General features: G+C 40.8%; 1 protein-coding gene and 1 long non-coding RNA gene across 4 annotated transcripts in view; one reads left to right on the top strand and one right to left on the bottom strand.

The window, feature by feature from the left end:
- LOC148678207 (circularly permutated Ras protein 1) lies at positions 1-25,932 on the top strand. 3 transcript variants are annotated; one of them, XM_088632411.1, is made up of 20 exons: positions 1-332; positions 4,330-4,390; positions 7,299-7,454; positions 11,830-11,955; positions 12,818-12,904; positions 13,154-13,251; positions 13,332-13,511; positions 13,911-13,961; positions 14,811-14,900; positions 15,249-15,400; positions 16,322-16,403; positions 16,710-16,825; positions 17,141-17,225; positions 17,804-17,910; positions 18,356-18,468; positions 20,459-20,570; positions 21,661-21,801; positions 22,917-23,010; positions 24,080-24,121; positions 24,446-25,932. In XM_088632411.1, the coding sequence occupies exons 2-20, from the start codon at positions 4,333-4,335 to the stop codon at positions 24,539-24,541; spliced, it is 1,986 nt and encodes a 661-aa protein (XP_088488537.1). In that variant the 5' UTR covers positions 1-332; positions 4,330-4,332; the 3' UTR covers positions 24,542-25,932. The 3 variants fall into 3 exon arrangements, with proteins under 3 accessions (XP_088488537.1, XP_088488529.1, XP_088488545.1); XM_088632403.1 differs by having other exon boundaries at positions 4,325-4,390; XM_088632419.1 differs by lacking the exon at positions 24,080-24,121 and having other exon boundaries at positions 4,325-4,390.
- LOC148678206 (uncharacterized) overlaps positions 16,743-27,240 on the bottom strand; it is a 33,332-nt gene continuing 22,834 nt past the window's right edge. Inside the window, exon 4 of the long non-coding RNA XR_015936924.1 lies at positions 16,743-16,882. This is a non-coding gene — a long non-coding RNA (uncharacterized LOC148678206). The remainder of the gene's footprint in view (positions 16,883-27,240) is intronic.

Raw genomic sequence — 27,240 nt, 5'->3', positions numbered from 1 at the left:
GTTTATTTTCCTGTTGTAAGTCCTGTTATGTCTGAGTGATGCACAAGGATAAGAGAAGGGCTTGCGTTTCTTAAAAAAAATCCCCCACCTACTGAACCACACCGTCTTCCCTCCTATTTTCGTTTTTTCTCTCAGTCGTTCATCTCTTTGCTGTGACTTCCTGCTCTGTGTCAAGAGCGGTACGACATCTGTCCTCGAGCTGGTTACAACACACAACACAGGCCCTGCACCAGAGCACACAGACACTGGAGTCTGACGGACAGGTGCCAACACACAAGCAAGACAAACAGAGATCTGGGACAGACAACCTGTGCCCTGTGCAGCTTTCTCAGGTATGTGAAGTCAGTGGCTGCCCTGGTGTTCCCTGGGACCTGCTGTGATGGTGCAGTACACAGTGCTTCCCAGAGCTAGCTCTCAGTGTGGGTGCAGTGTACTGGGGTGGTCAGTAGACAGGCTCACTCCACAGACTCTGCAGATGTGTCGATGACAATGATGGGATTGAGTCAGCATTGTATTTTTTGTGCTATACATTCATTTTTAAATAAATCAAACAAGGAAAAATGAATTATGTACTTTTGCATAACCTTTCTTTCATTAGATAAGGGCTAGATAAGATTCCAAAATACTTTTTAATTGTAGTATTTATTTTTAAAGACTTAGAAATGAATAAAAATACCTGCTTTATCACTTTAATCTTTTGCAGTTACTATTAGAAAACCAACAGCAGATTTTTCACGGGATCGGAGAGCATTAAAAACTCTCTGTTAAGATTACAAAGGCAACATCAAACTAGTTAAATAGATATACTGTAGAAAATTGCTCAATAAACCAATAATTGCTCAATAAATATCAGAATGGTAGCAAAGAGTATTTATTAGCAGTTTTATATGTGAAGTTTGGTTTTATTTCCTGAAGAAAAACAATGTACACGACATGTTTGCCTTGGTGCCGGAGACCCATTGCATGATGGAGGTCTGATGGTGGAAAGCTATGATGATGGATCCAAATTGCAGGGATTCATGCTTCCACTAGCTAATTGAATGTAGAGCAGTATATCTGCCCTTGTGTGATGCCTCGGTAATATGAACATAATCTTGTTGTTTTGTCCAATTTGGTGAATCCAATTTGGAGTTTGAATGTGATTCCGTGGCCAGTCTTCAATTCAGAATTAAGATTTACAGATGTACCATGCAAGTCTTTAAGATAAAGGGATAAATTAGTCTTACTGTACTGTGAAACTATTAGAAGGAATAATGTCAACCAAATTATTTAGGTTTGCAGTAGGTGATTGGTTTGTAAGAGAAATTAAGTTAATTAATTAAGTGTTTCTAATTCAAGTAACCTGATGGGGAAATTCAGGTATTATTGAAATAGACAAGATATGTGAATTTCTTCTGAATATATATATATATTAATCTTCCACCTCTAAGTAAGGAGAGTTGAAAGTTACCACAGTTTTAAGCATTAATCTCTCTACTGTGAGTCATTCTATTAATTTATTTATATTTTATGAACATGATGGGGATTTCTCCAAGATTTCCCCCCTTTTCTGAAAAGCTAATTGGAGTCTTACTACAGCTGCAGACAGGGCCCTTCTGTTCCACAAAGGGTTCATGTTAATGTATATTTGTATGTATTCAGAGTATTCGTTTCCCTGCTTCATAGGAGGTTCATCTTTCCACAGCAACTAGCACATTGGACAGATTCAGCTTGGCCAGGATGTTCATTTTGATCCAGGTGTAACAATTTCTTGTGGGATATTTGGTTTAATCTCTGATGTTCTGTTTCATCCTGGATGTCGACTTGGAAAGTTTGATATTTCAATAGAATGGGGTTACATATTAGTTGCTCTTAAAAAAAAGGTTAAAAGAAAAGTGATAACGCAAGTGAAAAACAGCAGCACAGTGAAAGAGGCTGTATAGACCTGGGGTTAAAGCAGCAGCCTGCTGGAGATATTGATCTGAATGCTTCAGCACTAAAGGTATGCACAGTGCTAGTGCTCCAACAGGTGGGGCAGGTGGATTAAAGAGGCAGTTTCTCCTAGGGATTAACATCCTTCGTGTTTCAAAGGTCTTTGAAGCCTTGCTGCTGAATTTGTAAATATGAATGCTATTGAACAGGATTTTTCCCATTTCAGATTTTTCTGGCTCTATGTACAAGTGTATACAGTGTTTGCCTAGATTAAGTTATTCAATTTCATACCTGTTACTTCAGTTTGGGCAAATATGCGTTAAAGGTTTTAATTTCTAAAAAATGACATAGTTAAAATGGCTAAGACTCATTTATTGGGATCCAGCTAGGAGTTACAGGAAAGTGCTCTGCTCCAGCACATCATGACGTAACAGATTAGGCAGAGAAGTGAGAAACTACAGTACTTCAACTAACCTGAGGGAAAGCCAGGTGCACTATTTACCAATCCAAACAGGACAGTAGAGCAATCACCAGTTAATGATTGCCCCTTAATGACAGCAAGAAGTCAGGATGTTATTTTCAGTTTCATTGTTAGCACAAGTGTTATAGGTACTAGAAAAACGTAAAATAAACCAAATTTCCAAGGCTTGATGGTATTTTTCCAATTGTACTGAAGGAAAAACAAAATTCTATTCAGAGGCCATTAACACAACACAGGAACTACAGCATGTAGTTCTTATTAGGAAATATTATAGTCCATAAAAAAGTGACAAAACTATGTCAAGTAATTATAGACCATGATTATCACATTATGTAATGTTTGTATTACATGTGAAGTTACAGAAACAGGAAAAATAACTAAACTAGATGATCGTCTTTTGATAAGGTTTCATATAAAAAAACGAAATCTTAAATTACAGGCTGTAGGTATTAAAAGTAATGCATGTATTTGAATTAAGAAATAGAAAATGGTTAGAAACCAGTGAGTACAAATAGGGGATGAAAGCTCAAACTGGGATTATGTAATTAGTGGAGTACCACAGGGGTCGTTATTAGGAACTCTGGTCTTCCTCATTTCTTCAATTGCATACTGTACCTACATGCATTTACTAAATACCTGCATATATTTGCTACGAATCTAAGATGGGGAGCACTTGTTGAAGCTACTTATGACAAAAACTCTAGTGTTTATGTTGATATAGTATGTCATTTTCCTCCTGACAGAGTGAAAAAACACATTTTAGGATATATAAATAAAAGCATAGGATTTCAAAATGGGGATCTTACTGTAGGTTTCATGAAAATTCATGAAACATCTTTTAGAATATTGTGTATTATTTTGTTCATCATGTTTAAAATATATATATATAATATTTATGATATATGATGTTACTGCTCCGCAATCAGTCCATTGAAGAGCAACCAGAGATACTGTGCTTAAGGGAGTGTCCTACGCTGACAGGTTGAAGCAGCTGTACTTCAGCTGTAGTCTTCAACAGAGAAGCCTACAAAAGGACCAGACACAACTATAGAACAAATTTGATTTAGAGAAGATTAAAATGTACAGTATAAGATCCTAAATGGTATACGTAGGGTTAACCCAGGGTAATAAGGAAACAAGGGAATCATAGAAAACTGGAGGGGATTTCAATTAGAATGGAGAAAAAGAAACACTTCTTTTTGTGTTCTTTTTTTCTAGTTATGGTTATCTGAACTGGCATCCCAGCCAAGAGTCAAACTCTGGGAACTTTCAATAAATAGCTAGACAAAGTTTTAAATGATCTTAGTTACTAAACTTTGAAATTAGTAAATAGAAGAAACAGACACATAAAAAGAGCTGAATGGCCACCTCTCATTTGCAACTACAGTACTCACACAGTACAGTACTCACACAGTTTCATGTTTCTTCTTAAGAATTCATAGTCCTAAAGGCATTGACAAAGTGAAAGCGGTGGACCTCTTCAGACTCAGTAGTGAAACAAGAAGCAGAGGACACACATAGAATCTAGACAAAAGAGCACTTAAAACCAAGAGCAGGAGGTGCTTTTCATTAAAGAGTTGTGGGCAACTGAAACAGGCTATTAAATTCATCATCTTTTTTTCTTTTTTTCATATTATTTAAACATTATTAAAGATTAAATTCTTCATGTAAAGGTTATCATTTTCTAAACTGTTAAAATGGATGACCTACAGTATGGTAACAACACCTTCTCTTCACTATTCTTTACTCCGAGCAGTATATTGAGAGCCCCATTTAAGGAGCATTATTTTGCACACTTTAGGACTTGTATCTTGTTATTAATCCTTTTTCTGCTGATGGGGTTGATAAAATGCCACTTCAGTCTTACATATGTGCACCCTGTCCTCTAACATTACCCTGTCTCCTCTGTTGCTCACTCTGTGTTTTTGGCAGGGTAGGAGATGGAATTTGCCTGCAGTCATGTGGTGTGTAACTGGCAGCCAGTGTCAGATGTTCCAGGTAAGAGTGAGTCTCTTTTTTCTCCAAACAATGTCCTGCACTTCACAACAGACTTGCACTGTACTTCTCATTATCTAAAAGGAAATCAGATGAGCTGTGGGCCAAGTACGTGCATGTGCATGTGCAGTCATGGTACAGTAGATCCTCAGTCTGCAGGTTCCTTATTTGGGACAGAAATGTGTTGCTGCGTGGAAAACCACTGCCACTGGTTTGGAGATAAAGCGGTTAAGAATCCTTGGAGACATGTTTTTGCAAGATTCATGATTGGTCAAAACATCCAGAAAAGTAAGCTGGGATCACCGACCTTGATGGACTCTGGCTATAGTTGTAGGTTCTTTTGGAGCATTTTTGTTGTTTTGTACCCGCAAATGTGATACCTCAATACAGTATGTTAGGGCTCATGCCTAATCAAAGATCCCAGTGTCAGGAATTTGAGCAAATAGTGTGTGTGAGTCAGCAGTGCTCTGTGATCGGGGGGGGGGGGAGTGTGTGACGGAGTGGTGTAGTATGTTTGTTTGTCAGGGGTGTTGTGTGATTAGGAAGTGTGTATGTTGGGGTACTGTATGTGTGTCAGGGGTGCTGGGTAGGCAGGGAGTGTGAGTGTCGGGGTGCTGAATGTGTGTTAGGAGTGCTATGTGGGCAGGGAGTGTGTGTTGGGATGCTGTTTGTTGTGGGGGGAGGGTGTTCTGTCATGACAGGCAAAGCAGTAGCAGTTGTTTCCTTCCTTCAGTGGCACAGGAAGCCGCTGTCCTCATTAATCCCTGAGCATGAGCCCAGCAGTGATTGGCTGATGTCCATCAGAGATCTTGTAAGCATTCTGCTTCCTTTACCAGGGCCCTGTAGGGTTTTTTCGGCTCTGTTCTGAGAAAGCTGAGTCTGCGTGTCCTCGGGCTGCCAGGGACCATGCTTCATACTTTTATCCTTTTCTCCGCACTGAGGTTGCAGTGGTACAGAGACGTGTTGTGCAGTGAGACTTGGATACCACAGACCCTTTGTTGTTCTGCAGTAGTTTCCAGTGAGCTGAGAAACTTCACTTTCATCTATTAAAATACCTGTTGCTTATTCAGTGGTCCAGAGTAAACATGTGGAATTGATTTAACACAAACATGTAGAGTTGTATTAGGTGTGTAATACAGTAACTCTGCCATGACAATTGATATTCTGTATCTCTGCTAAATTCTCTGTATTCTCTGTGCTCTGCCTCAAAACAAGCTAGCCGCTCTGAAAAGTGTTCTCAAAGAATGCGAAATGTAGAAGACAAGGCAGCTCTACTACAAAAATGCTGAACATCATAACTGATTACAGTACTTGCACTCTTACTTAAAATAAATGATCATATAGATTCTATTAGAGGTCGAACACATTCATTTTGCACTGTGTAACTAGTAAGTACAGATCAATAAAATTCCACTACTACAACTGCTCCCCTACAATGTATTTTCAGTTTTGCTCTTAGGAAACAAGGGTGTTTACTTATTGGCTACAATAACTGCTATCTGGCAAACAATTGGCTCCCTCTAAGTGTCTAAATTAAAAAAAAACTCTAAATCAATAAAATGTATCTTACGAAAATAATCTTCATATACAGGATGATGATCATATTGGCAGGAGATTGGAACACACATAAACCATATTTTGTTCCATTTAGCTACAGAAATGGAAATACAAAAAGGTTGGAGTTGGAGCTGTATCAGTGTGTGAGCTGCAAAGGTACAAGCAGTGGTTAATTCCACCTTTAAAAGCGAAAGGATAAGACAATACAAATCTTTTACTGTGAAGTGGAACTTTCCGTTGGTGAGTAGAGTAGAGGAAAACATAAATCAGCAAAGGCCAAACTAGCTGAAGGTTCAGGTAAAGGGACAGTGAGACAAAATGCAGCCTCTTTGGATTTTAGCTCACTGTTTCTATGCAGTAAGAAATTAACCTCTTTGTGTTACTAAATTATATTTGGCTAGGTGAAAAAAACTGTGACAGTGTGGTTAGATACAGTACCTTTTCTCATATACTAAATTTGTTTAAAGTTCCATTTAAAAAATAATAATTTTAATTATCTATTTTAAAATTTTCTATTTTTACATTGATTTACCAATAAAAATGCACTGGAAAAAATTAAACTATTGACTAATAGCCTGTAAACCATGTGAAACTTGACCACAGCCCTGTGTCTACAGGCAGTGTAGTAGTGCAGGTATAGTAGGTACACTATATATACTGTATAATAGGTGTAGGTATAGTGTAGGTAGTGTATATCACCTTTGTGGAATCACTCTACTTCTCTAGACCAAAATGCAAAGCTCTCAAGATCCTTGCTGACCCTTCCCACTGTGCCCAACCTCTGTTAACTTCTCTCCCCTCTCAAGACAAGGACTACTACAGTAGGTTTTGCATCAGCACCTACTGTACCTGGAAGATTTGAGATGCATAAACTCTGCACCTTAATTGTGGTATTTTTGCACGGCTCATTGTTATTCTATCAGGCCTCACTGTCGTTTATCACTGTTATACTGTATTTATTTTATTACTGATGTGTATTTAGGATGCTTTGTGAATGTGTTGGGTGGATTTTGTTTATTATCAGCTTTAATATTTGTAATATTGTAATAATAATAATAATAATAATAATAATAATAATATGTTGAATATTTGTGTACTGTGTGTTTTTAATTGTATGAGCTCATTAAACCAAATTCCAAACAAATAGTTCTTATCGCAATAAAGAACTGTTTTAAACGGTTTCTGTTTTAAATGGTCCTTAACTTCCATTTGTGTCATCTGGTCCTTGCTTCCTTAGCGTCTTATTCTCCATGTTTGTGCTTGTTGGGAAAGCATAATTTTATGTCGGTGTATGATGGTGCTGCTGCCTCTTCTCAATGCTGCTCTGACCCAATCTCATTGTCTTCTTTAATAGCTCTGTACGCTGCTGTGCCCAGTGGCTCTTACTCCAGCTGGGATGGGTCTACCCAGTCTGCTGCACAAGGGCCCAGCTCCTCCAGTTATCGAGACTATCATGACTATGACAACCGCATTGCTGTCATCCCCCGCAGTCACCAGGGCTACCAGGATGGTAATGTTCCTCTCCGTCACACTATCTATCTCTCACTCTCTATTACTCTTTCATTGAACGTCTCTCCGTCACAGCTTCTCCCTGCTCCTTTTCACTTTCCTTACCCCAGACACTCTCTCTTGCTATGTTTCAATTCAAAGTTGCTTTGCTGGAAAGACAGTTTCAGTTTTCTATGAGAATGGGTGTTATCCTTCCTGAAAGGATTAACATTACAGCATGGTGGGAAGAATGGATACACAAAGATAGCATATGAGACTACAGATACAGTATGGGATGCAGTAATTAGTGGAGTGCCATAGGGACGCCACTAGAGAACCACTTCATGATTTATATCAATGATCAAGATTCATGTACAGGTAGAGGATCAGTAAACATTGCAGAACAAGCAATTTAAATTACTGTATATTAGACAAGGATACAGTAAATTCCAAACGGGAACTGTGCTACCTATGGTCCATCAAAAAAACTTACTGCTGAGCCTGGCTTAGATCCTGAAATACTACATTGCTGCCATAGTATTATGTATAGTACAGTATTGTAGGTTGTTTGGTGCAGATTGTCTCCTAGGTCACACCAGGATGTTACATATTGTGTGGTGAGTGTGGGTGTGTGTCTCTTGTCTCCCAGCAGGACTAACTCTCTGTTTCTGACAGTTATCTCTCTGCCCATCTTTCAGACTTTCTCATAGCATAATGCATAGAAAAAACTGTGGCAGTACATGTATTATACTTAATGTGATACAGTATACAGTATGCCAGTCTAATTAGTTTAGTTAGTTCAAGAATGTATGAATGTATGTATGAAAGGTACAGAAAGTATTAGTGACAACATAGGAGGTAGAAGATCGATGTTTTGACAGTATATTGTACATGTACATTATATTAAAATAAAGCAGTGTCGATGGGATGTCATAGGCAATTTATGGATTTATTGTGCACAACCAGTTTGCTGAGGCATGCAGAGCCAAGTAGAGATAAGCTAGAGAGAAGGGAACTAGTAAACCTAGATAAGCAGGGTGGAGGTTTGGTGGTAACATGTGTTGTAGAAAGAGTGTGATGCTGGATGTTGTCGATTTTGGAGCTAAAGAACTATTAAGAATGTGTTGCAAAGCTGGGATGAGGCAGGTAATGTGGTGGGCAGTTTTGCTTCAGAAAATTGCTGATTTTAGAGAATAGATGTCTGGGGGTGTTATGGTTGTTCTCAAAGATGTAGGAGAAGTAGCTAGATCTAGCAGGCTCAACTGCATTATTGTATGCACAGAAGTGCTTCCTTCCAAGACTGAAAATTAACGTTAAGGGCAGAAAAATGCCACCTACTTTCAAGTTTTCAGGAGACTGCCTTCATTTAACACAGCTGGTCAGTGTACCATGGGGGAGAGTGAAAAAAAGAGATGGTTCGAGTTTTAAGAGGTGCTGAGGTTTCAGGGGTAGACGAGAGAGCTATTAAGCATTTGTACTTCTAAAGGATCAGAATTAAAAAAGCAAAGTATAGTGGACAGGTCAGAATTTGCAAACCTAGCCTGGTCAACAGATCGCCAGAGCATGAGGGGGAACAGTGTGAAACAGGAAATTCTAGATTGAAGAGAATAGCTAAGTTGTCAGAGAGACTTAGTTCAAGATAAGAGAAGTGAAAAACGAGTCATTTGCAATTACTGAATCAAGGCTTTGATGAGTTATAAGAACAAATTGGTTTAGATCAAAGTCTTCCATCAAAGCTGGAAAATCCTGAGCTAAATTGAAAGACTGTGAATCAATGTAGATATTAAATTCACCAAGAATAAGAATCCTCCTAACTTTGAAAATAACAGAAAATAAATCAGTAAACGCACCTTAAAAAGCATCATGAGGGTTAGAGGGTCTATATACAGTAATAATAACAATAGAGTGGGGAAGAGAGACATTTGAAACAAGAATACAGCAGTGGTACAGTAACAGGACTTCAACAGAAAAGGAGATTATAAATAACAATTATGGCACCACCATGGCCAGAAGAGAGAGATTGTTCAAACAAACTGTAACCAGGAGGCACTATTTTGTTAAACAAGACACTATCCTAATGTCTGTGTCAGGTTTCAGTCAGACATCGAAAATCAAATTTTTGCTCTGTGATGAAATAATTTAGTAGAGCAGCCTTGCTCTTTGTGGATCGAGTGATGAGTAATGCTGATCTGTCTGGTCTCGGTGAGCCAATGGATTTGTTGGAAAGGGGATGGGTTCCAGGCAGGGAAGGGAAGATTCTGCAGGTCAGCACCAGTGTGGGACAGTCTAGCAGCCTTGCGCTGAAAAATGGGTACCACAACTCCGCAAGGGGATGAAGGAAGAAAATGGCATCCAGAACTGCGGTGGATATTTAAGATCATTTAAGATTCAGTAGTTGCAGCAAGGAATACCTTATGAGCATTTTGGTGGAATCTGGGATGATGTGACAAAAACCGGGAAAGAAATACTGGATCAGGGCAGTAGCAGGTGGTATAGAGAAATTGCAATGTTAAACAAGCTACAGTTGGTGATAAATGTAATGATGAAAGTGAAGTAAAAAAAAAAGTTGAAAGATGAAAAGTATGACGCATATAAAAACAAGAGACATGAGAGAAGCAGCAGCCAGAAGTGCCTGCATTCCCTCTCAGCCAGAAGTAAAAGGTGTGATGTACATGATATATAACAAGAATATGTATATAACACATATACGTGCAGTATGTATATAACAAGCATAATGTATAGGAGAGCCTCAATTATATAAGAAAGTTTGCAAACTGCATCTAAAATTCTGTTCTACCATTACTTGAAGAGTTTGGCACCTTGCAGCTCTGATCTTGTTTCTATGGTTTGAAATTTTCCTTTTGCTAATGTGGTGACCAAAACTGAAGACAACATTCAAAATGATGTCTTACTAGTTCACCTAGTAATTGCAAAGTTTAAGCTAACATTTGGTTTGGTCTTCCACACGCTTTGGTCTACACCCAAGCGTGCTAATTTGTTTTGGTTTTATCCTTGAATTTTCTTGACAAGGACATTGAAGAATTAATACAAACACCTACATTCTTACAGCTCAGAATTACCCATGTGATATTTGTACGATATGGTTTTTGCAACATAGTCTAGCACACAAACAAGTCGAGTGTCTGTGCAAAGGAAACTTTCTAACCACCACTGCAGTCATCATTAGCGATGTTCTGACCTAATTTCCTTAGATATACTGTACAGTGTTCTTTGGTGGGGGCCATGAGCATGTGTATATGAATGTGTGTGTTGTATATGTCTGTATAAGGAATTGTGAATTTGTGTAATGTTCTAAACATATGTCTAACTACATGTCCCTGTTGGAGGGTGTGTGGGGCTGTGTGTGTGTAACTGTGGGAGGGTGTGTGGGGCTGTGTGTGTGTAGCTGTGGGAGGGTGTGTTGGGCTGTGTGTGTGTAGCTATGGGAGGGTGTGTGGAGCTGTGTGTGTGTAGCCGTGGGAGGGCGTGTGAGACTGTGTGTGTGTAGCTGTGGGAAGGTGTGTGGGGCTGTGTGTGTGTAGCTGTGGGAGGGTGTGTGGAGCTGTGTGTGTGTAGCAGAGGGAGGATGTGTGGAACTGTGTGTGTGTAGCTGTGGGAGGGTGTGTGGAGCTGTGTGTGTGTAGCCGTGGGAGGGTGTGTGGAGCTGTGTGTGTGTAGCAGAGGGAGGATGTGTGGAACTGTGTGTGTGTAGCTGTGGGAGGGTGTGTGGAGCTGTGTGTGTGTAGCCGTGGGAGGGTGTGTGGAGCTGTGTGTGTGGTGGTGGGAGGGTGTGTGGGGCTGTGGGAGGGTGTGTGGAGCTGTGTGTGTAGCAGAGGGAGGATGTGTGGAACTGTGTGTGTGTAGCCATGGGAGGGTGTGTGGAGCTGTGTGTGTGTAGCCATGGGAGGGTGTGTGGGGCTGTGTGTGTGGTGGTGGGAGGGTGTGTGGGGCTGTGTGTGTGTAGCCGTGGGAGGGCGTGTGAGACTGTGTGTGTGTAGCTGTGGGAAGGTGTGTGGGGCTGTGTGTGTGTAGCCATGGGAGGGTGTGTGGAGCTGTGTGTGTGTAGCAGAGGGAGGATGTGTGGAACTGTGTGTGTGTAGCCGTGGGAGGGTGTGTGGAGCTGTGTGTGTGTAGCAGAGGGAGAATGTGTGGAACTGTGTGTGTGTAGCCGTGGGAGGGTGTGTGGAGCTGTGTGTGTGTAGCCATGGGAGGGTGTGTGGGGCTGTGTGTGTGGTGGTGGGAGGGTGTGTGGGGCTGTGTGTGTGTAGCGGAGGGAGGATCTGTGGAACTGTGTGCATGTGTATGTATGAATACTGTACGTGCGTGTGTACAGCAGTGTTACATCAGCAGTTTTACTGCAGGACCGTTGTCAACCTGCTTTATTTTCTCCCCCTCAGATAGCTCCCTGGTTCCCCCGCCCCTGCCTCCTCGTCAGGGAAGCTGCAGCAGGACATCCCAGAGGCACCAGCGGCCCCAATCCCTGCCCCTGCCCTCCAGCGCCCCACCTCCTCTGCCCCCCCGTGGTGAGTGGGGTGCCATGAAGATCTACAGTACAGTGACGCAGTGACAAGTGTAGTAGTGAAAGAGGGGAAGAACCCACTCTGCTTCTTTCATACTCATTGTCACACTTTGTCTTTCTGAAATTGTTAACATAGATTGTGTTTTTTAAATGTACTTTTATTTATACAGTTTTGTGGACCATCTGCCATGCAGTTGAGTCCCTTTGTTCCTAAGGAAAAAAGATATGCTGTTCATAGGGCATTACCGAGCCACCCAAGACAAGTGAGGCCCCAAGGCCTGAAGAAGTGCTAATGTAGTTCCATAAAAACACAAAAAAAACCGAACCACATATCTATAGTCCAAGGTTTTTATTACACGTTAAGTTATGGAAATAATTATTGTAACTAGAGAATCACCTATTTGGAATAGTCAGGTTGGCTATAGTAAAGGCAGGTCTTGCTTAACTAATCTATTAGAGTTCATTGAACAAGGAAAGTAAAGATGGATCTACATAGATCATATGACAGTGATATGGTGATAATTAGATGGGGTTTGCTAAAGTTCTTCAGACAATATTAATTTTTGAAATAACAGACAATAGGCATTCAGGGTAATGTGTTTGGATTGGGAATTGTTTTATAGAAGAACAAAAAATAGATGGGTGGATGTAATCTGTGGAGTACCACAAAATTATCTAATTTATATTAATTATCTAATTTATATTAATGATCTATACTAGGTTCTGGTGTAGTGAATACTGTAAATTAATCAAGTTCAGAGATGATATAGTACCAAACTAAGAGCATTAGCAAATCTTGGTGAAGCTGCAAATACATGTAAGATATATTTACTGTGATGTTTGCTTGTCTGTTTGTCCTTCATCAGTGTCCCATAGTTGCAATGAGAGGAACCTGAAGGCCAATGTGAACGTGGTATCTGTGAGTGTGGGCCGGCTGGTGGACATCACTAAAGGTAAGTCAACTCTGCATGTTTATGTTCCAATGAGAACAGCATCTTCAGCAGTTAGTTGTTGATTGAGGAGAGTATCCTGTGCAGTGTGTGTTCATGGTATGCTGTGTCATTGAGGACAATGTACAGTACAGTACAGTGTATTCTGTACCAGTGAGGACAAATGTCCAGTGACGGGCGTACTCTCAGTGAGGATAGTGTCCAGTACAGTGTGTGCTGTCTCAGTGAGGACAATGCATGTCTGTTTTTTAGCTGCAGATATACAGCAGTTTCAGAACCCCTTTTACTGCAAGAGCTGTCAAGGTTCCTTGTCAGCCCTGAGCGTCCCACACCATCGACAGCAGGGCACTGTGAGTATCTGTGTGTCAGGTGTGTGTTTGTGCTGTTTGTGTAGCATGGTGTGCCCTGGTGACAGAGTCTCTCTGTGCAGGTCTGGTGCTGTGAGTTCTGTGGACAGGAGAACGTTCTCCCCAGCACGGCCAGCCACCTTTCTCACAGCCGGGATGTCTTATACGTGAGCGAGGACATGGATGGAGACTATATCAACTTGGAAGACATGCTGGTGGTGTTTTGTGTGGACATTTCAGGAAGCATGAGCGTGACAGACGAGGTCAGACCGGCCATCCAGACAGAGGCTTTTCTGTATCTCTTCTCTTACTTTCCTGTCAGTGCAGGAAGATTAAAAATAAATGCATTTACAATGTTAGCTTGTTTATTCTTAATTAACCAATAAAAAGCAAGTGCTCCTACCTCTCTTTTACAATTTACCAGCAAAAGATATACTTAACCAAAACATATAAGAAAATTATGAATAAGGGGAAACCATTGAAGTCTTCATATTCATATTTGGAGTATTAAATCGATCCTACCATAATTGTTAAATGACCTTACACAATATAATGGCGGTATATTATTGCTTTTTGATGTTTTCTCTGTCTATAGCTGCATGCCAAAGTATGTCCCTCTGCTTGTGTGTTTATGATTTTTTTCTTCCACTCTCTTTCTGCAGGTATCAACTGCAAGCAAAGCAAAAACTCCTCTCTACATCTCCAGACTGCAGGTATATCCACTCAACATGATAGTGAATAGGCTCAGTCATTTGTATCAGCTTTTAGGTACAGCATTAATGTCTCAGTGCTTTATAGACACAGTCTACACTCTACACTCCTCATCTCTGTTCAATGCAGGACTTTTCAGGATACAGGCATGTAGCCAGATGTACAGGGAGATCTAATAACTTTTTCATCATGATTATTGAGGTTATTCATCCTCAATTATTTTGCTGCCATACACCACTATATTTCCAGAAGCAAAATACGTTTTCAGAAATGAGATGGAGTCCCGTTGTGCAGTGATTCTGGCATATATTTGGGAAGCACAAAGACTTGTCTATTTCATATTAACTATGCAGTGGCTATGCTGATTGGCTCAGTCAACTTGGAGTGTGTTGAGTATGCAGTCATTATGAAAGGATTGTATTGACTGTGTGCTCAGTCTTAATGGATTGAATACGTAGTTAGCATTACTGGACTTTTTGAATGTGTGTACAACCCTTCCGGATTGTGTTGACTGTGTGGCCACCATAACTGGGTTGTGTTAAATTCGTACTAAACCTGACTGGACTGTGTTGAGTGTGTGCTTAGTCTGTCTGGGAGGTGTTGACTGTGTGGTCTTTCTTACTCAGCTGTGTTAAATCTGTGTTGATTCTGACTGGACTGTGTTGACTGTGTTATAATTAGGCTGCGTTGACTACATGGTCTCTGAACAGGCTGTGTTGAGAGTGTCTTTGTGGCTAGACCTTGTTGACTGTTTGGTCACTCTTACTGAGCTGTGTTAAGTCTGTGCCCTGCCTGACCAGGTTTTGGTTTGTCAGTCTGTCTGATATTAGCTACTGTACTGTTCTCCTTAGAGTGTACAGGATGCTCTCCTGAAGTCGCTGAACTCACTGCTAAAGACGAGTCCTCGACGCCGAGTCGCTCTTGTCACCTTCAATGATGAGGTGAGTATGTCCATCAGAAACCCACTGGAGCTCCCAGCTCTTATAATCTCCACCATCATATTCTTGATTGATGTGTTCCTGAGCTTCAGGAATGTCTCCACTGTAAAAATGCTAGTGAGTGGTAGTGTTCAATGTTTCACAGACTGATTGGACCTGTCAATCTGTTTAAGGTTTACTGATTTTTTAATACAGAATTAATTAAGAAGTAGAATTAATTGTTACAGCCCCTTGAAAAAGCCAATATGTTGGGCTCTTGCAAAATTCACTAAATCTTCAAGAAATAGGAGTCCTGGTGGACAGACTGACCTGTTGTTGCAATCCAATATTTCTCTCTTGTCCTGTGTGCAGGTGACAGTGTACGGGGATGGAACTACGGTCCCACTGACACTGAGAGACTGGGGTCTGATGGACTATGACCACCTGAAATCACAGGGCGAGAATTTTACCACCCCTCACTGCATCGCAGAGAGCATCTTGCCACTGAGCCGGAAAGTTCAGGAGTCAGTGTCTCTGCCAGTCTGTCATTGTCTATCCATTAATACATTGGCCTGCATGTGCATAGTTGACATGGTTCACATACTGTAGTATGACTTTATCAATCAATTTTATACTTATATAGCGCCTTTCTATACAGAGCATTCTCAAGGCACTTTATATGAATTATATAATAAAGAACAATACAGTATACAGAATGTACAATAAAAGCAGATTTAAAAACATCAAAGGAAGCTGCATTTTTAATATCAGGAATTTATTTAATGTTAGGAAGTGTGTTCCAAAAGTTGGGGGCTACCACTGAAAATGTTCAGTCCCCTAATGTGTGATATGAAATCCTAATAACACTGAGGAGCCTAGAGCCAGGGGAACAAAGTTTGAGACCTTGGGCTACTATGCAGATTTACTTTGTGGGGATAGTTAATGCACATGTGTACATGGGAGACAGACCATGTAGTGCCTGAGTTGTCAACAAGAGAATTTTAAAGTCTGTCCTCTAAGAAACTGGTAGCCACTGCAGGTGGTTCAGCACAGGAGAAATATGGCTTAAGTATTTAGTTTTGGCCAGCACTCGAGTAGCACAGGTCTGGACATTTCTGAAGTAATTTCTCGGATGAACCAGCTAAAAGGGAATAAGAGACAAAAAGCTATGAAACCAAACTAGCCAAAAGGGACAGATATTATTTTAGCAATTTTACTGGGAGAAATTAGGTATGTTATCACTTACCACTACACCGGGCTTTTTCTAAACAACTGAATCTGCTTGTGCATGATTGATTATTCATTTATGGTATATGAGTGAATGTAATGGTGTATGAGTGAATAGTTTACTTAAAGAATCGTGTTGGATTCATATAGCATGATCTATACAGTACATGTTAATATGGCCTCTCTTCCTTTCCTTTTCTTTCTCCCTCTTTCCCCAGAATGAAGGAACATGGAGCCACTGCACTGGGTCCAGCAGCACTCATCTCCATAGCGATGGCTTCTAGATACATGGGGTCAAAGGTCAGAATCAAGCACAGGAAGCACAGGCAAGGAGAGAGGAATGAAGAGAAGAGAGAAGAGGGGAAGCAGCATAGGAGTGGAGAGAGATAGGAGAGGAGATAAGAAGGGAAAAAGAGATGACAGGACAGTTGAGATGAGGAAGGTATAGAGGGTTAAGTAGTGACAGAAAATGAAGAGAGAGGTGATGGAAGGATAAGAAAGCTGAGAGGAAAGATGAAAAGATCGAGGCATGTTGCTGTGTAAAGTGAAGCAGCTTTCTACTAAGATTGTAGCAACATAGAGTCCTCACTCTCTATCCTCTGCCAGGTTATAATCTGCACTGATGGGAGAGCGAATATTGGCCTGGGTGACCTGGAGGAAGAGCCCACACCTTCCTCCTCCTACTTCTACAGCCGCCTTGCAGAAGAGGCGTCAGCCAAGGGGTGAGTGCAGGCCCAGGTCTGAGTGGTCGAGGTTCACTGCTCTCTCCAGAACTGCACCTGCAGATAGATTAAAGATAGATAAAATGTTACAAACAGCATAGGAGAGGCAACCATGCAGACAGAGGAAGGCTCTGCTATTTTTTCTTCATAAATAATCTGTTATACCTACACAGATTAGCACATAAACCATTATTTGAAGGAAACACATTTGATCTACAGTGTGTGTCTGGACCTAAAATTCATGCCAAGCTGGCAGCTGGCAGTGCTGTTTTGTAACGGAGTAGTACAGTAAGTGTCAGCATTTTATCCCGGCAGGGTGATAGTATCAGTGCTGACATTTAAAGGCACTGACTGCAGACTGGTGGAGGTGGGAACCCTGGCAGACCGCACTGGAGGGAAGGTGAGTTCAGTGGAGTACAGCACTATTATTTCCATTCTGAGATTGTGCTGACAGCTACAGAACACTATGCAGATGGATTTGTAACCCTGCAGCTGTACAGATGGATTACACTTGCCCTGAAGAAACATAAAATCTGCAGGGGATATTGAGTTGGAGTTGAAAGTTATGAGTTTGAGGAAAAGGGAATATGAGGGAGGATTGGTATGGTACAATGTGTAAAAACATAAGAGAGCTGTAAAGAGAGGAAGCCGTTTAGCGCCCTTTGGCTGTTAGCAGCTAATTGATCGTTGGATCTCATTCAGCCATGAAGGAATCAGCACCGACTGCATGGCTGGGTAACCTTTTATGTAAAGAAGTGCCTCCTGTTTTCAGAGTTTTAATACACTTGTCTGCAGTCTCAAAAGTCAATATAAAGGGTATCCATACAAAAAATGCATATCAAAATGTTTTCTCAGTCCATACAAATACAAATTAGAAAGCTATGACGTTCACAATAAATTGTGAATTAGAGAAAGTAGAGTAAATGTGATCATGGGACGGTCTCTCCAGCCAGATGATTCTCTATGTGCCCTCTGCAGGTCAACATCGTCAACATCAGCAATGTGTCATCAGAGATCCAGTCACTACTAAAGGATAACATTATAGCCACCAGTGTCAAGGCTACCCTGCTGTCAGCTGATGGCATGTGAGTGTTTGAGAACCTGTCTGGCCTGGCTGATCTCATGGTTCTTGCCACTGTCATCAGTGGTATCACTACACCTTCCTGCCTGTTCTCCCCTTGTTCACAGCTGCCTCTGCCTGTTCTCTCCCTACAGTTACAGTACCTCCACCTATTCTCTCCTCACAGTTCTCTCCTCACAGCTGCCTCACAGCTGCCTACAGTACCTCTAACTGTTCTCTCCTCACAGCTCCCTACAGTACCTCTAACTGTTCTCTCCTCACAGCTGCCTTCAGTACCTCTAACTGTTCTCTCCTCACATCTGTGTCTGCCTTTGCTGCCCCGTCACCCCCATTATTCTCAGTGCTGTCAGTCTGATGCATGTACTTCAATAAGCATGGTGGCATGCCCTGGTGGTAATTATATTCCTATAATCTCTCTCTCCTTCTTTGTGTCTCTCTCTCTGTCTCAGATTCTACCCCTATGAAGATCACTGCTCACACAAGTTGGTTAAGGAGGTTGGGAATGTGACCGAGGGCCTGGAGATCACCTTTGAATTTGCTGTCAAACCCTCCAGTGTGGAGAGTGAGTGTCACGGTTTATATATAAAATATCCAGGATTGACCAATCCAGTCTTCAAACTGAAGAGCATCCATTGCAGTTTGTGGGGGTTGCACACACAAGAGAGTAAGACGGACAGGTTGTAGATACACTGCCAGCAACACTGCAGACCCACACAGTTTGAAAGAATATTATCAGAGTGAATGCACAGAGAAGCTCTTTTTCTCTCTCATTCTCTCATCCCTTCCACACTTCAAATTCAAATACTGGGCCGTGGAGCTGCTGTCAGTTCCATTGATCTCTCAGAAAAACATTGTCCCCCATCTGAAGCTCCCCACAGAGCACCTGGATGATCCACAAGACAACTGGAAGACAGTTTCCTGGATAGATGAGTCAAAGGTTTTTTCATTCTGGACATTCTGTGACTCAAAAACCAAACACTGCCTCCCAACAGAAGAATCACATCCTAATTGTCAAGCAGGGTGGTGGGAGTATCATGGTTTGTGACTGCTTATGTGCCTCAAGACCAGAAATGATTGTCATAGTTGAGGGAGCTCAATCAATCATTGTTGAGGCACAGATCGTGGGCCTGTGGTGAATTATTTTTTTGAGTGGTGTAACAACTCCTTCCATCAATATTAATGGGTCGAAAACTGGATATGGTAATGAACTACAGAAAGCAACCACCTGTTACAAAACCATCAGTGACTGAGAAGCAAGAAATTGAAACTGAAAAACATATACAAAAATCTTGGCACTATTGTTGATTACATGCTTACCTTTGAGGAAAACATGGATACCATACATGTATTTAAACAGAACCAACAGTGATTCTTCTTCCCGAGAAACTCTGTTCTTTTAATATGTGTTGTACAATGATGATTTTTTTGAATCTGTCCAAACATTGACTGCAGTAACCTGGTTTGGTAACCTTAATACATGCAATAAAAACAGACAGAGCAGGAAAGTGAATTAATAATTGACTGTCATGACCACTTCTTGCACAGTGAATACGAGCTTCCATCTTGACATCGATTTAGACTTCCCAGATTTAAGTGCAATAGGAATAAGTTATCCTTTATTCCCACTGCTATTAACCTGCTTAGTTTGGACAATTTATTATAGATTTATTTTTTATTTCTCAATATATACATGTGTTTCTTATTTGTTAATCAGTTCATGTTCTGTTAAATGCATTTTGTATCGTGTCATGTCTTTTACCTGCCTGCAAAGCAAATTTCCCATTTGGGACAATACAATGAAGTACGCAGGGAGGACAATGTCAGGCATCAGGCCTAATTATCCTAAACATACAATCAGGTCTACATTGAAATTATATGGCAGGGCTTGAAGCAAGCTGTTCAAGCAAGGAAACCCTCACATGTCACTGACTTGAGGCAGCTCTGTAAGGAGGAGTTGGCCAAAATTCATAAAGGATGATGTGGGAGGCTGATTAACAGTTACAGGAAATGTGAAGTTGAAGTCACTACTGCACAAGGAGGTGCCCCTAATGACTGAATCTAAGACTTTATGTACTGTACACATCCACACAAGAATATTTTGTTGGATCTCTGTGTTGATTAAAAAATCCAAATATACAGTATCTTATGTCTATGTTATACGTTCAGGTTATTTTTATGTTTTTGTTAAGGCTTACAGGAAGATCTAATTACGTTTTATGTCTAAAATATATGAGACTATGGACCAGTGTGGGTAAGCAAACGTTCTTCATGCTGATTTCTATGATAGATTACTGTATGTTAGATTATCCCCGATTCTCATATAATAGATATGGTGAATTAATTTTCTGCCCCTGCAACAGAGCACCTCTCTAGTGAAACATGTTAAGAAACTCTGGACTCACTGATGACCCCCCTTTGTCAGTCAGGTAATAAAGTGTTTCCTGCCCTAATTTCACCCCCAGGGTCTCCCTTTAAAGATCTACATCTCAATTGGATTTCCTGGTTAATAAGATTTCACAGTCTGACTACCTCTGTTCTTTTTTGCGCTGCAGGTTTTCTGCGGAGGGACAGACTTCCCTTTCAACTTCAACTGGATTTCAAGACACGGGAGCTGCAGAAAGCCACCCGCATCCTCACAGAGCAGAGGAGAGTAACAACCAGCAGGTGATCCACTATCACAAACCACTGACCGTGTACTGACTTGCATGTTAGAACTTCACCCTACAATGAAAGATGACAGCTCACTGAGTTAGAACTGCATTTGACCTATCTGCCTTGTTTGGTAGTTAGAATCTTATTGATCCAATGATTTCTTCCAGCCATTTCATGATAGAACTAGGGGTTTCAGCTTCAACAACATTGCTGAGTAGCTTATTCCAGAATCCTCAACCCTTTGTGTGAAGCAGTGTCTCCTGTTTTCAGATGTAAAAGCAATTACCCATAATTTCCACATGTGACCTATGGTTTGTGCTTCACTGCTAATAGAATTGAAGTCCATCGGATTGATACTGTCAAATCCTTGCAGGATTTTGTACAATAAAGCACTATTTTGTACTATATTACACCATATAAAAATCAGCATATATTTTAATAAAACTTTTTTTTTCAGCATTACAAAAGAACAAGAATAGTAAAGGAGTAACTTATTAGAGTTATTTGAATAGGCAGCAACAGTAGCTCTACAGAGAGTATAAATTATAGACTTCCACATTTTTATTTTCCATAGGTTTTTCATAAATTCCCTCATAAAAGATTAATTGATAACACTTTATTTATATACTTTTTGATAACACTTTATTCACTTTATTTCACTTTATTTATGTACTTAAATATGATGACTGTCAGTTCTATCTCACAAGTATGGCCAAACTTTGTAAAGATACCTCATTTCTCCCAGTAAAATTGCTAAAATAATATCTGTCCCTTTTGGCTAGTTTGGTTTCATAGCTTTTTGAAATTCTGTCATATAGACATTTGAGATTTTTTTATATGTTATTGATTGCGTGTGGCTGTGTAGCACTATATTGACTAGGTGGCCAGTATAAATGTATAGACTTTACAACCAGTAGTTGAATTGTAAAATATAACAAGGGGCCCTAAGCATAAGGGCACTATCACTATAACTATATGATGACATTGCAAGCCAGTGTTACCGTATATTAACTTTGACTCAATAGTACAGATTCAATATGGATTGTGCAGTGCAGTATCACCAGCTTTCTTCACTTTAATATACTCTTTTTAAACTCTGTAGCTGGGTATGGACTGGCAGTCTGAACATGTCAGTGCTTGGAGTGCACTGTGCCCAGTTGTGTGCCCGCCTCACTATGGAAGGCAGAGTCTTGGAGGCACAGAGACAGCTGCAAGCACAACAAGAACTCCTGAAGCAAATCAGGTACAAGGGAGAAAGGAAAAAGTGAGGAAGGAGAATACTGTTTGGTACAGAAGGAAATATTCCCTGGCATGAATTCAAAATTTCAAATCCACCATGAGAAATCATATGTACTGTATGAACAGTTACAAATGAGAGAAGGCCATTGAGTGCATCTAGCACACTTGGTATTTAATCTAGCTGTTACATAAGAAAAAGAGATGGATTCAAGTGATTAACAAACTGTGGTTGTCTCTTCATCCAATCTACAGTACTATACATTTGGAGTTTGAGAAAAAAGTGCACTTTTGTCAATGAAGAGTGAAGCTTTTAAAGCTGTTCTGTGAGCATACCTCTTTTACCTCAGTAACAACCTGGTACTGTGAATTTAAAATGAAATATAATGTAGATTAACAATAACAATGGTAAATTCAGATTACCATTTTTTTACCATTAAGGTTAAATGTTAGTACAGTTTACCAGTAATTTTAAATGAATGAAACCTAGAGAAACACAACCTTACCATGCATATATAAATTTGTATGCAATTAATTAAGAAACCTGAAGCTGCTGACCAGAATTGCCCATTACAGTGAGAATATGAATAGAACACACTCCAGAATGAAGCAGAACTCACCTGTACTGCTGAAGACCAGCTAAAGTTAAAATGATAAGTAACCATTCCTGGAGAGTGTAGATGCATATTTTATGCATTATGCCTAATGAACCTCAAACAAAGCATTCAATTTACTCAGAGGTCTAGCAATATAGAAATTCACACTGCTACCCACCCTCACGTTACATGTCTGGTCCTGCAAGGAGGACAGAAAGCAACATTCATCAGCCTTCAACAGGGCCCTAGAGCTGACAGCTCCATCACAGAGTTCCACAAGGGATTTTGGCAGATTTTTTTATTATTTAGACCGATGTCATATTGGTACAGTATGTGACATATTATGCTAAACAAACTGCAGACTGTGAAGCAAATGGGATCAGTGGAATAGGGGAAAGGGATCAGGGATGTAGAACAGATCCTGCTGTTTCCAGTTATGTTGTGTGTGTTTGTATGTGAGTATCAGAGTGTGTGTGTAATTTGTGTGTTTATCTGCACTCACACCATATTTCTTCACTGCCCACAGTGACAAGCAACCTAACACCAATGAGGAGAGTGTCTATGGCAATTGGATCAGCACCATGAGCCATATTTGTGAAGATCTCACAGAAAACACACAGGTGAGCTCACAGCACCTCCTTCATGAAAGAATGTGTTCACTGCGTCACTCACACACACTGTGTGTCCACTTTCACACACAGACAGAAGTGTGTTTTAACAAGCTACTCCACCTCCACACCCTACATTTCCCACCCTGTCATTTCTCCTTTGACACTCATTGTTCTCCTCATTGATGCCATGTTCTTAATCCTGGGCCATAAACCTTCCAGCTGGATCCACGAGAAATATTCCTCTTCTAAACTGCTGCCCCTGATCTCCTTCCTTAACTTCTCTCTTCTCAGGATGTTCACCCTATTCCTTAACAAACATCTGCATCACACGTCTCTTAAAAAAAACAACCATTGATTCCTCTTTTCTCGAGAACTATGGCCTTGTCTCCCGTCTCTTTTTTCACAAAACCCCTTGAACAGGATGCTTACTAACCGCTCTCCACTTACCTCTCTTAACACTCACTGCACAATCCTCACCTGTGTAGCCTTGGACAAATACACTCTACTGCAACTGCTCTTCTCTCAGTTACCAATGCCCTTCAATTGGCTTGTGCTGATTCCCTCTCATCTGTGTTAATCCCCTTGATGTCTCTGGAACTGTACATCATACATACAGTACATCCTCCTGTCAATGTTTGCTGACCTGGAAATACTGTATATGACACCATATACTGTACCATCACTTGCCTGGTGTCTTGGCACAATGTGAACTCTGAACCTCACTCACTCTCCACTGGATTCCCCCAAGGCTCTGTTCTGGGTCTCATGCTGCTCCCTAGGATCTTTAAGCTTTTTCCACAGCTTTTCCAACCAGTTTTATACAGATGGTACTTAGATCTTTTCCTTTTCTCCCACTGATACCTTTGTCTCAGCCTGTATTAATGCGTTCCTCTTAGCCAGTTTCTCCAGGATCCATTCCCATCATTTCAACAGAACCTGTCTGACTTCCTTTTTCTCCTGTTGTTTTGACCTCTCCACCTCTATTTTTCTCGACTCCGATACCTTCTTCCCCTCCTCCACTGCTACAATCCTATTGTAATCCATGTCCCTTATAAAGGCTTTGTCTTTTCAAAACCAGAGGTCCAGAGATCTGCCGCAGAGCAAGACAGTCCCAGTGAAGGTCAGTTTGCAGATGATTGGAACTAGATGAGTCCTTGTATGCTCCATTGTGATATGTTCTAATAGTATGTACACTTTAAGGCTGGTATAGATTCTTACCTGACATTTCAACTTTACTATAATTCATTAAGTTATGTATTATAATTAAAGAAAACCAGTTATCTTCAATAGGGTAGAAGACTGTCACACTCTTTCTTTTTATCTGTCCTCTCTCAATTAGCATGCAGTCTGCTTTCCTGACTCATTCTTTGTGTCTTCTTTTTGTCTGTCTCCATCTCCCTCTCTGTCTGCATTTCTGTTTATATCACTGTCTGTGTGATTGCAGGGTCTCTCGGATGAAGCTGCCAATGTGGTGTACCAGATGAAGAGGGCAAAGAGCATCGCACTGAGGAGACATCCATCTGATACACTGGGGCTGTGAACCACAGCATCTGCATCACCCTGTAATAGTGCACTGTAGTACACCTTATAGTAATTTTATAGATCTGCAGCTACTGAGTGGTTCCAACTGCAAATGTGCTTATTCAGAGCATTAGTTCAGACATGCCATCTGAAACTTGCTACTGTAGCTTGGGTTATGTGATATACCCACTGTGATTGGGTCTGACATTCTCCTCTAGAACCTTGTTACAATACAGAGTTCATAGTTGTGTCAATGACAGCCTGCCACCCAGGTCCTGAAGCAGCAAAGCAGCTCCAAACCACCACTCTCACCACTATTTTTGATGGTTTGGATGTGGTTCTTCTGTTTGAAAGCAATGTTTGGAACATTTGAAACAAATGTTTCTCTTTGAGGCCAAAGAGTTCTACAGTACCTTTGACTCAGCTGCAGAGAAAACATTGTTCCAGAAGCCTTGTGAATGATCTATGTGCTCTTTAGTGAATTTCAGATGGGCAGCAGTGTTCTTTTTGGGAAGAAGTGGTTTTCTTTTTGCTATCCTTCCATGAACACCATTTTTGTTCAGTCATTTTCTGAAGTTGAGTCATGAACACTCACATTAGCCAAGGCGAGAGTTCCTTGGATGTTACTCTGGTGTTCTTTTTAACTTCCTTGATGACTTTCCAGTTTGCTCTTAGAAAGATTTTAGTAGGATGAATGCTCCTAGTTAGAATGACTGTGGTCTCAAGCTTTCTCCATTTGTAGACTGCCTGTTTGAGAGTGGACTGATGAAATCCTTAGAAATCGTTCTTCCAGACAGATGAGAATCAATAACTCTTTTTCTGAGGTCCTTAGATCTTATTTCCTAAGATCTTGGCCTGACTTGTTTCTACACACTAGCATGGTGAAGACCAAACTCACAATTAAACAAAAAAATAAATAAAAATGTTTCTGATCTTTATATAGGATTGGGCCTTCCAAACTCAGACCCAAACATCTATTCAATTATTCAAACGCCTGTTTCTAATTATTTCCTTGACTAAGCTAATGAAACTAGGGAAGCACTTAAGTGTACCTCCCCCTGTGCCTTAACTACTCATTTGTGTTTAATTACATCAGTTTAAGTCAAGACTTACTCAAATTTACGCTGGTTTGGATTTAAGAAGGCTACGAGTGATTTTCTCAGCACTTCCCTGCTTCTCAATGTCCAAGTGTCACTATCATTATGTATCTGTTTCTGTCATTTTGGAGGAAGACAGTTTTCACAACTATCCTGCTATCTCTTCCAGTTATACAGGTCATTTAATTACAGCTTGGCAGTTTGAATATGGAAGATGCATATTGAAGATACATTTTAACTTTGCCATCTTATAACCTGAGAAAAGTTTTAATTAAGAAAATACCTGAGATTAAATATTGTAATTGGTTTTATACTTCTTCTTGTGCACTTGTGTGTTTTTCCCCTGGTGCATGTGTCCTCCCTGCAGTGTGTGGCAGCCACAGTGTGGGGAGCTCAGACAGCAGACCTTACTGTCTCACCACTCTACGCCTCTTATCAGTGACTGATTGTTATTAACTCTGTCTGTGTGTTACTGACAGCCTCCCTCTGTTGTACTCAGGGTCCCAGCAGCATTTTCTTCCTGGAGTGTTCAGGTTTTAATGGTAATGTTGTTTAATGATGTTATAATGATTTTTTTAAATTACTTAATTGATTAATTTAGTCAATCAGATATCAACATAATATTCTCTTGGTTTTATATAGAGCTTTTTATCCTGAAGGACCCCAAAGCATGTGTAGGAGGGGACTCACTATTTCTCCCACTGAAGTGCAGCCCCCCGAGTGATGCACACTCTGTGGCAACAGCTCCATCACACAGGTGGCCAGATGGAGAATGTGCTTCACAAATGAAATTAAGTGGGAAATTGTAGGTCAGCAGGTCAGACTGCACAAGCCCAGTGTCCCTGTCACCATTCTGGACTGTTGATTCAGAAATTCTGGTTCAGTGGGCAGAGCACCACCTAGTGGTCCACAAACACCAACAAACAGGTTTCACTCAGAACGGACCAGGTCCAGCCTGTCTGAGATCTGACAGGTCCAGGCTAGAAGGTAACTAGAAAGAGACTGGGTAATTTATTGTACATTTTAAGTTGTCAGGACAGTATTACATTTTAATTAATGCAGTAATTGATGGGGGGAGGGTCAACTGGAACCAAACAAAACTAGGGTTTTTTGTAGGGTTACACTGCAATACTGCAGTTCTTAGTGGGACACCTCGGCAGCACTTGGCAGCACACCCTGACAAAGCACTGAGTGCCTGGGCACTGGCTGTGAACCGATGTGAACTTCTAGACAGAGAAGGCTCTCCAGGATCTAGCTGAAGAGTGAACTTCTGTGACACAGGGACTTCTACAGTGAACAGGACAGGGGGTGAGAGACTGACCAGTCAGTGCAGCAAGCCCGTCTGCAGGCCAGAGTGCTCCAGAGATTCCTGGGGACCTGAGGGGATGTCTGTCAGGAAGTAGGATTTGTCACCTCTGACACTGACACCAGTGCCGGATTTCCCATTGGGCACTGTAGGCACAGTGCCTAGGGCCTATGAAATTTTTAGGGCCTACAAAGGAGGGAAACACTAGTGACTAACGAAAAATGAGCTGAAACAATATGCTTGCGATCAACTCTAGGTGCTCCAAATCAATAATAATACACTATCTAGCGGCTGTTCTAAAAACTACAAGTATCG

The sequence above is a fragment of the Lepisosteus platostomus genome, chromosome 1 (genome assembly GCF_059453375.1).
Source record: "Lepisosteus platostomus isolate fLepPlt1 chromosome 1, fLepPlt1.hap1, whole genome shotgun sequence".
In the NCBI taxonomy this organism is placed as follows: domain Eukaryota; kingdom Metazoa; phylum Chordata; class Actinopteri; order Semionotiformes; family Lepisosteidae; genus Lepisosteus; species Lepisosteus platostomus.
The sequence above is the reverse complement of the archived record's forward strand: the minus strand, read 5'-3'. Positions and strand labels throughout refer to the sequence as shown.

What these genes read in the sequence shown, in the direction of transcription:
- LOC148678207 (XM_088632411.1), top strand. Translation starts at nt 4,333, where the DNA reads ATGGAATTTGCCTGCAGTCATGTGGTGTGTAACTGGCAGCCAGTGTCA. An exon ending in ACCATCGACAGCAGGGCACT is followed by an intron (nt 13,252 to 13,331) that starts GTGAGTATCTGT and finishes CTCTCTGTGCAG; the next exon opens with GTCTGGTGCTGTGAGTTCTG. An exon ending in CTAGATACATGGGGTCAAAG is followed by an intron (nt 16,404 to 16,709) that starts GTCAGAATCAAG and finishes ATCCTCTGCCAG; the next exon opens with GTTATAATCTGCACTGATGG.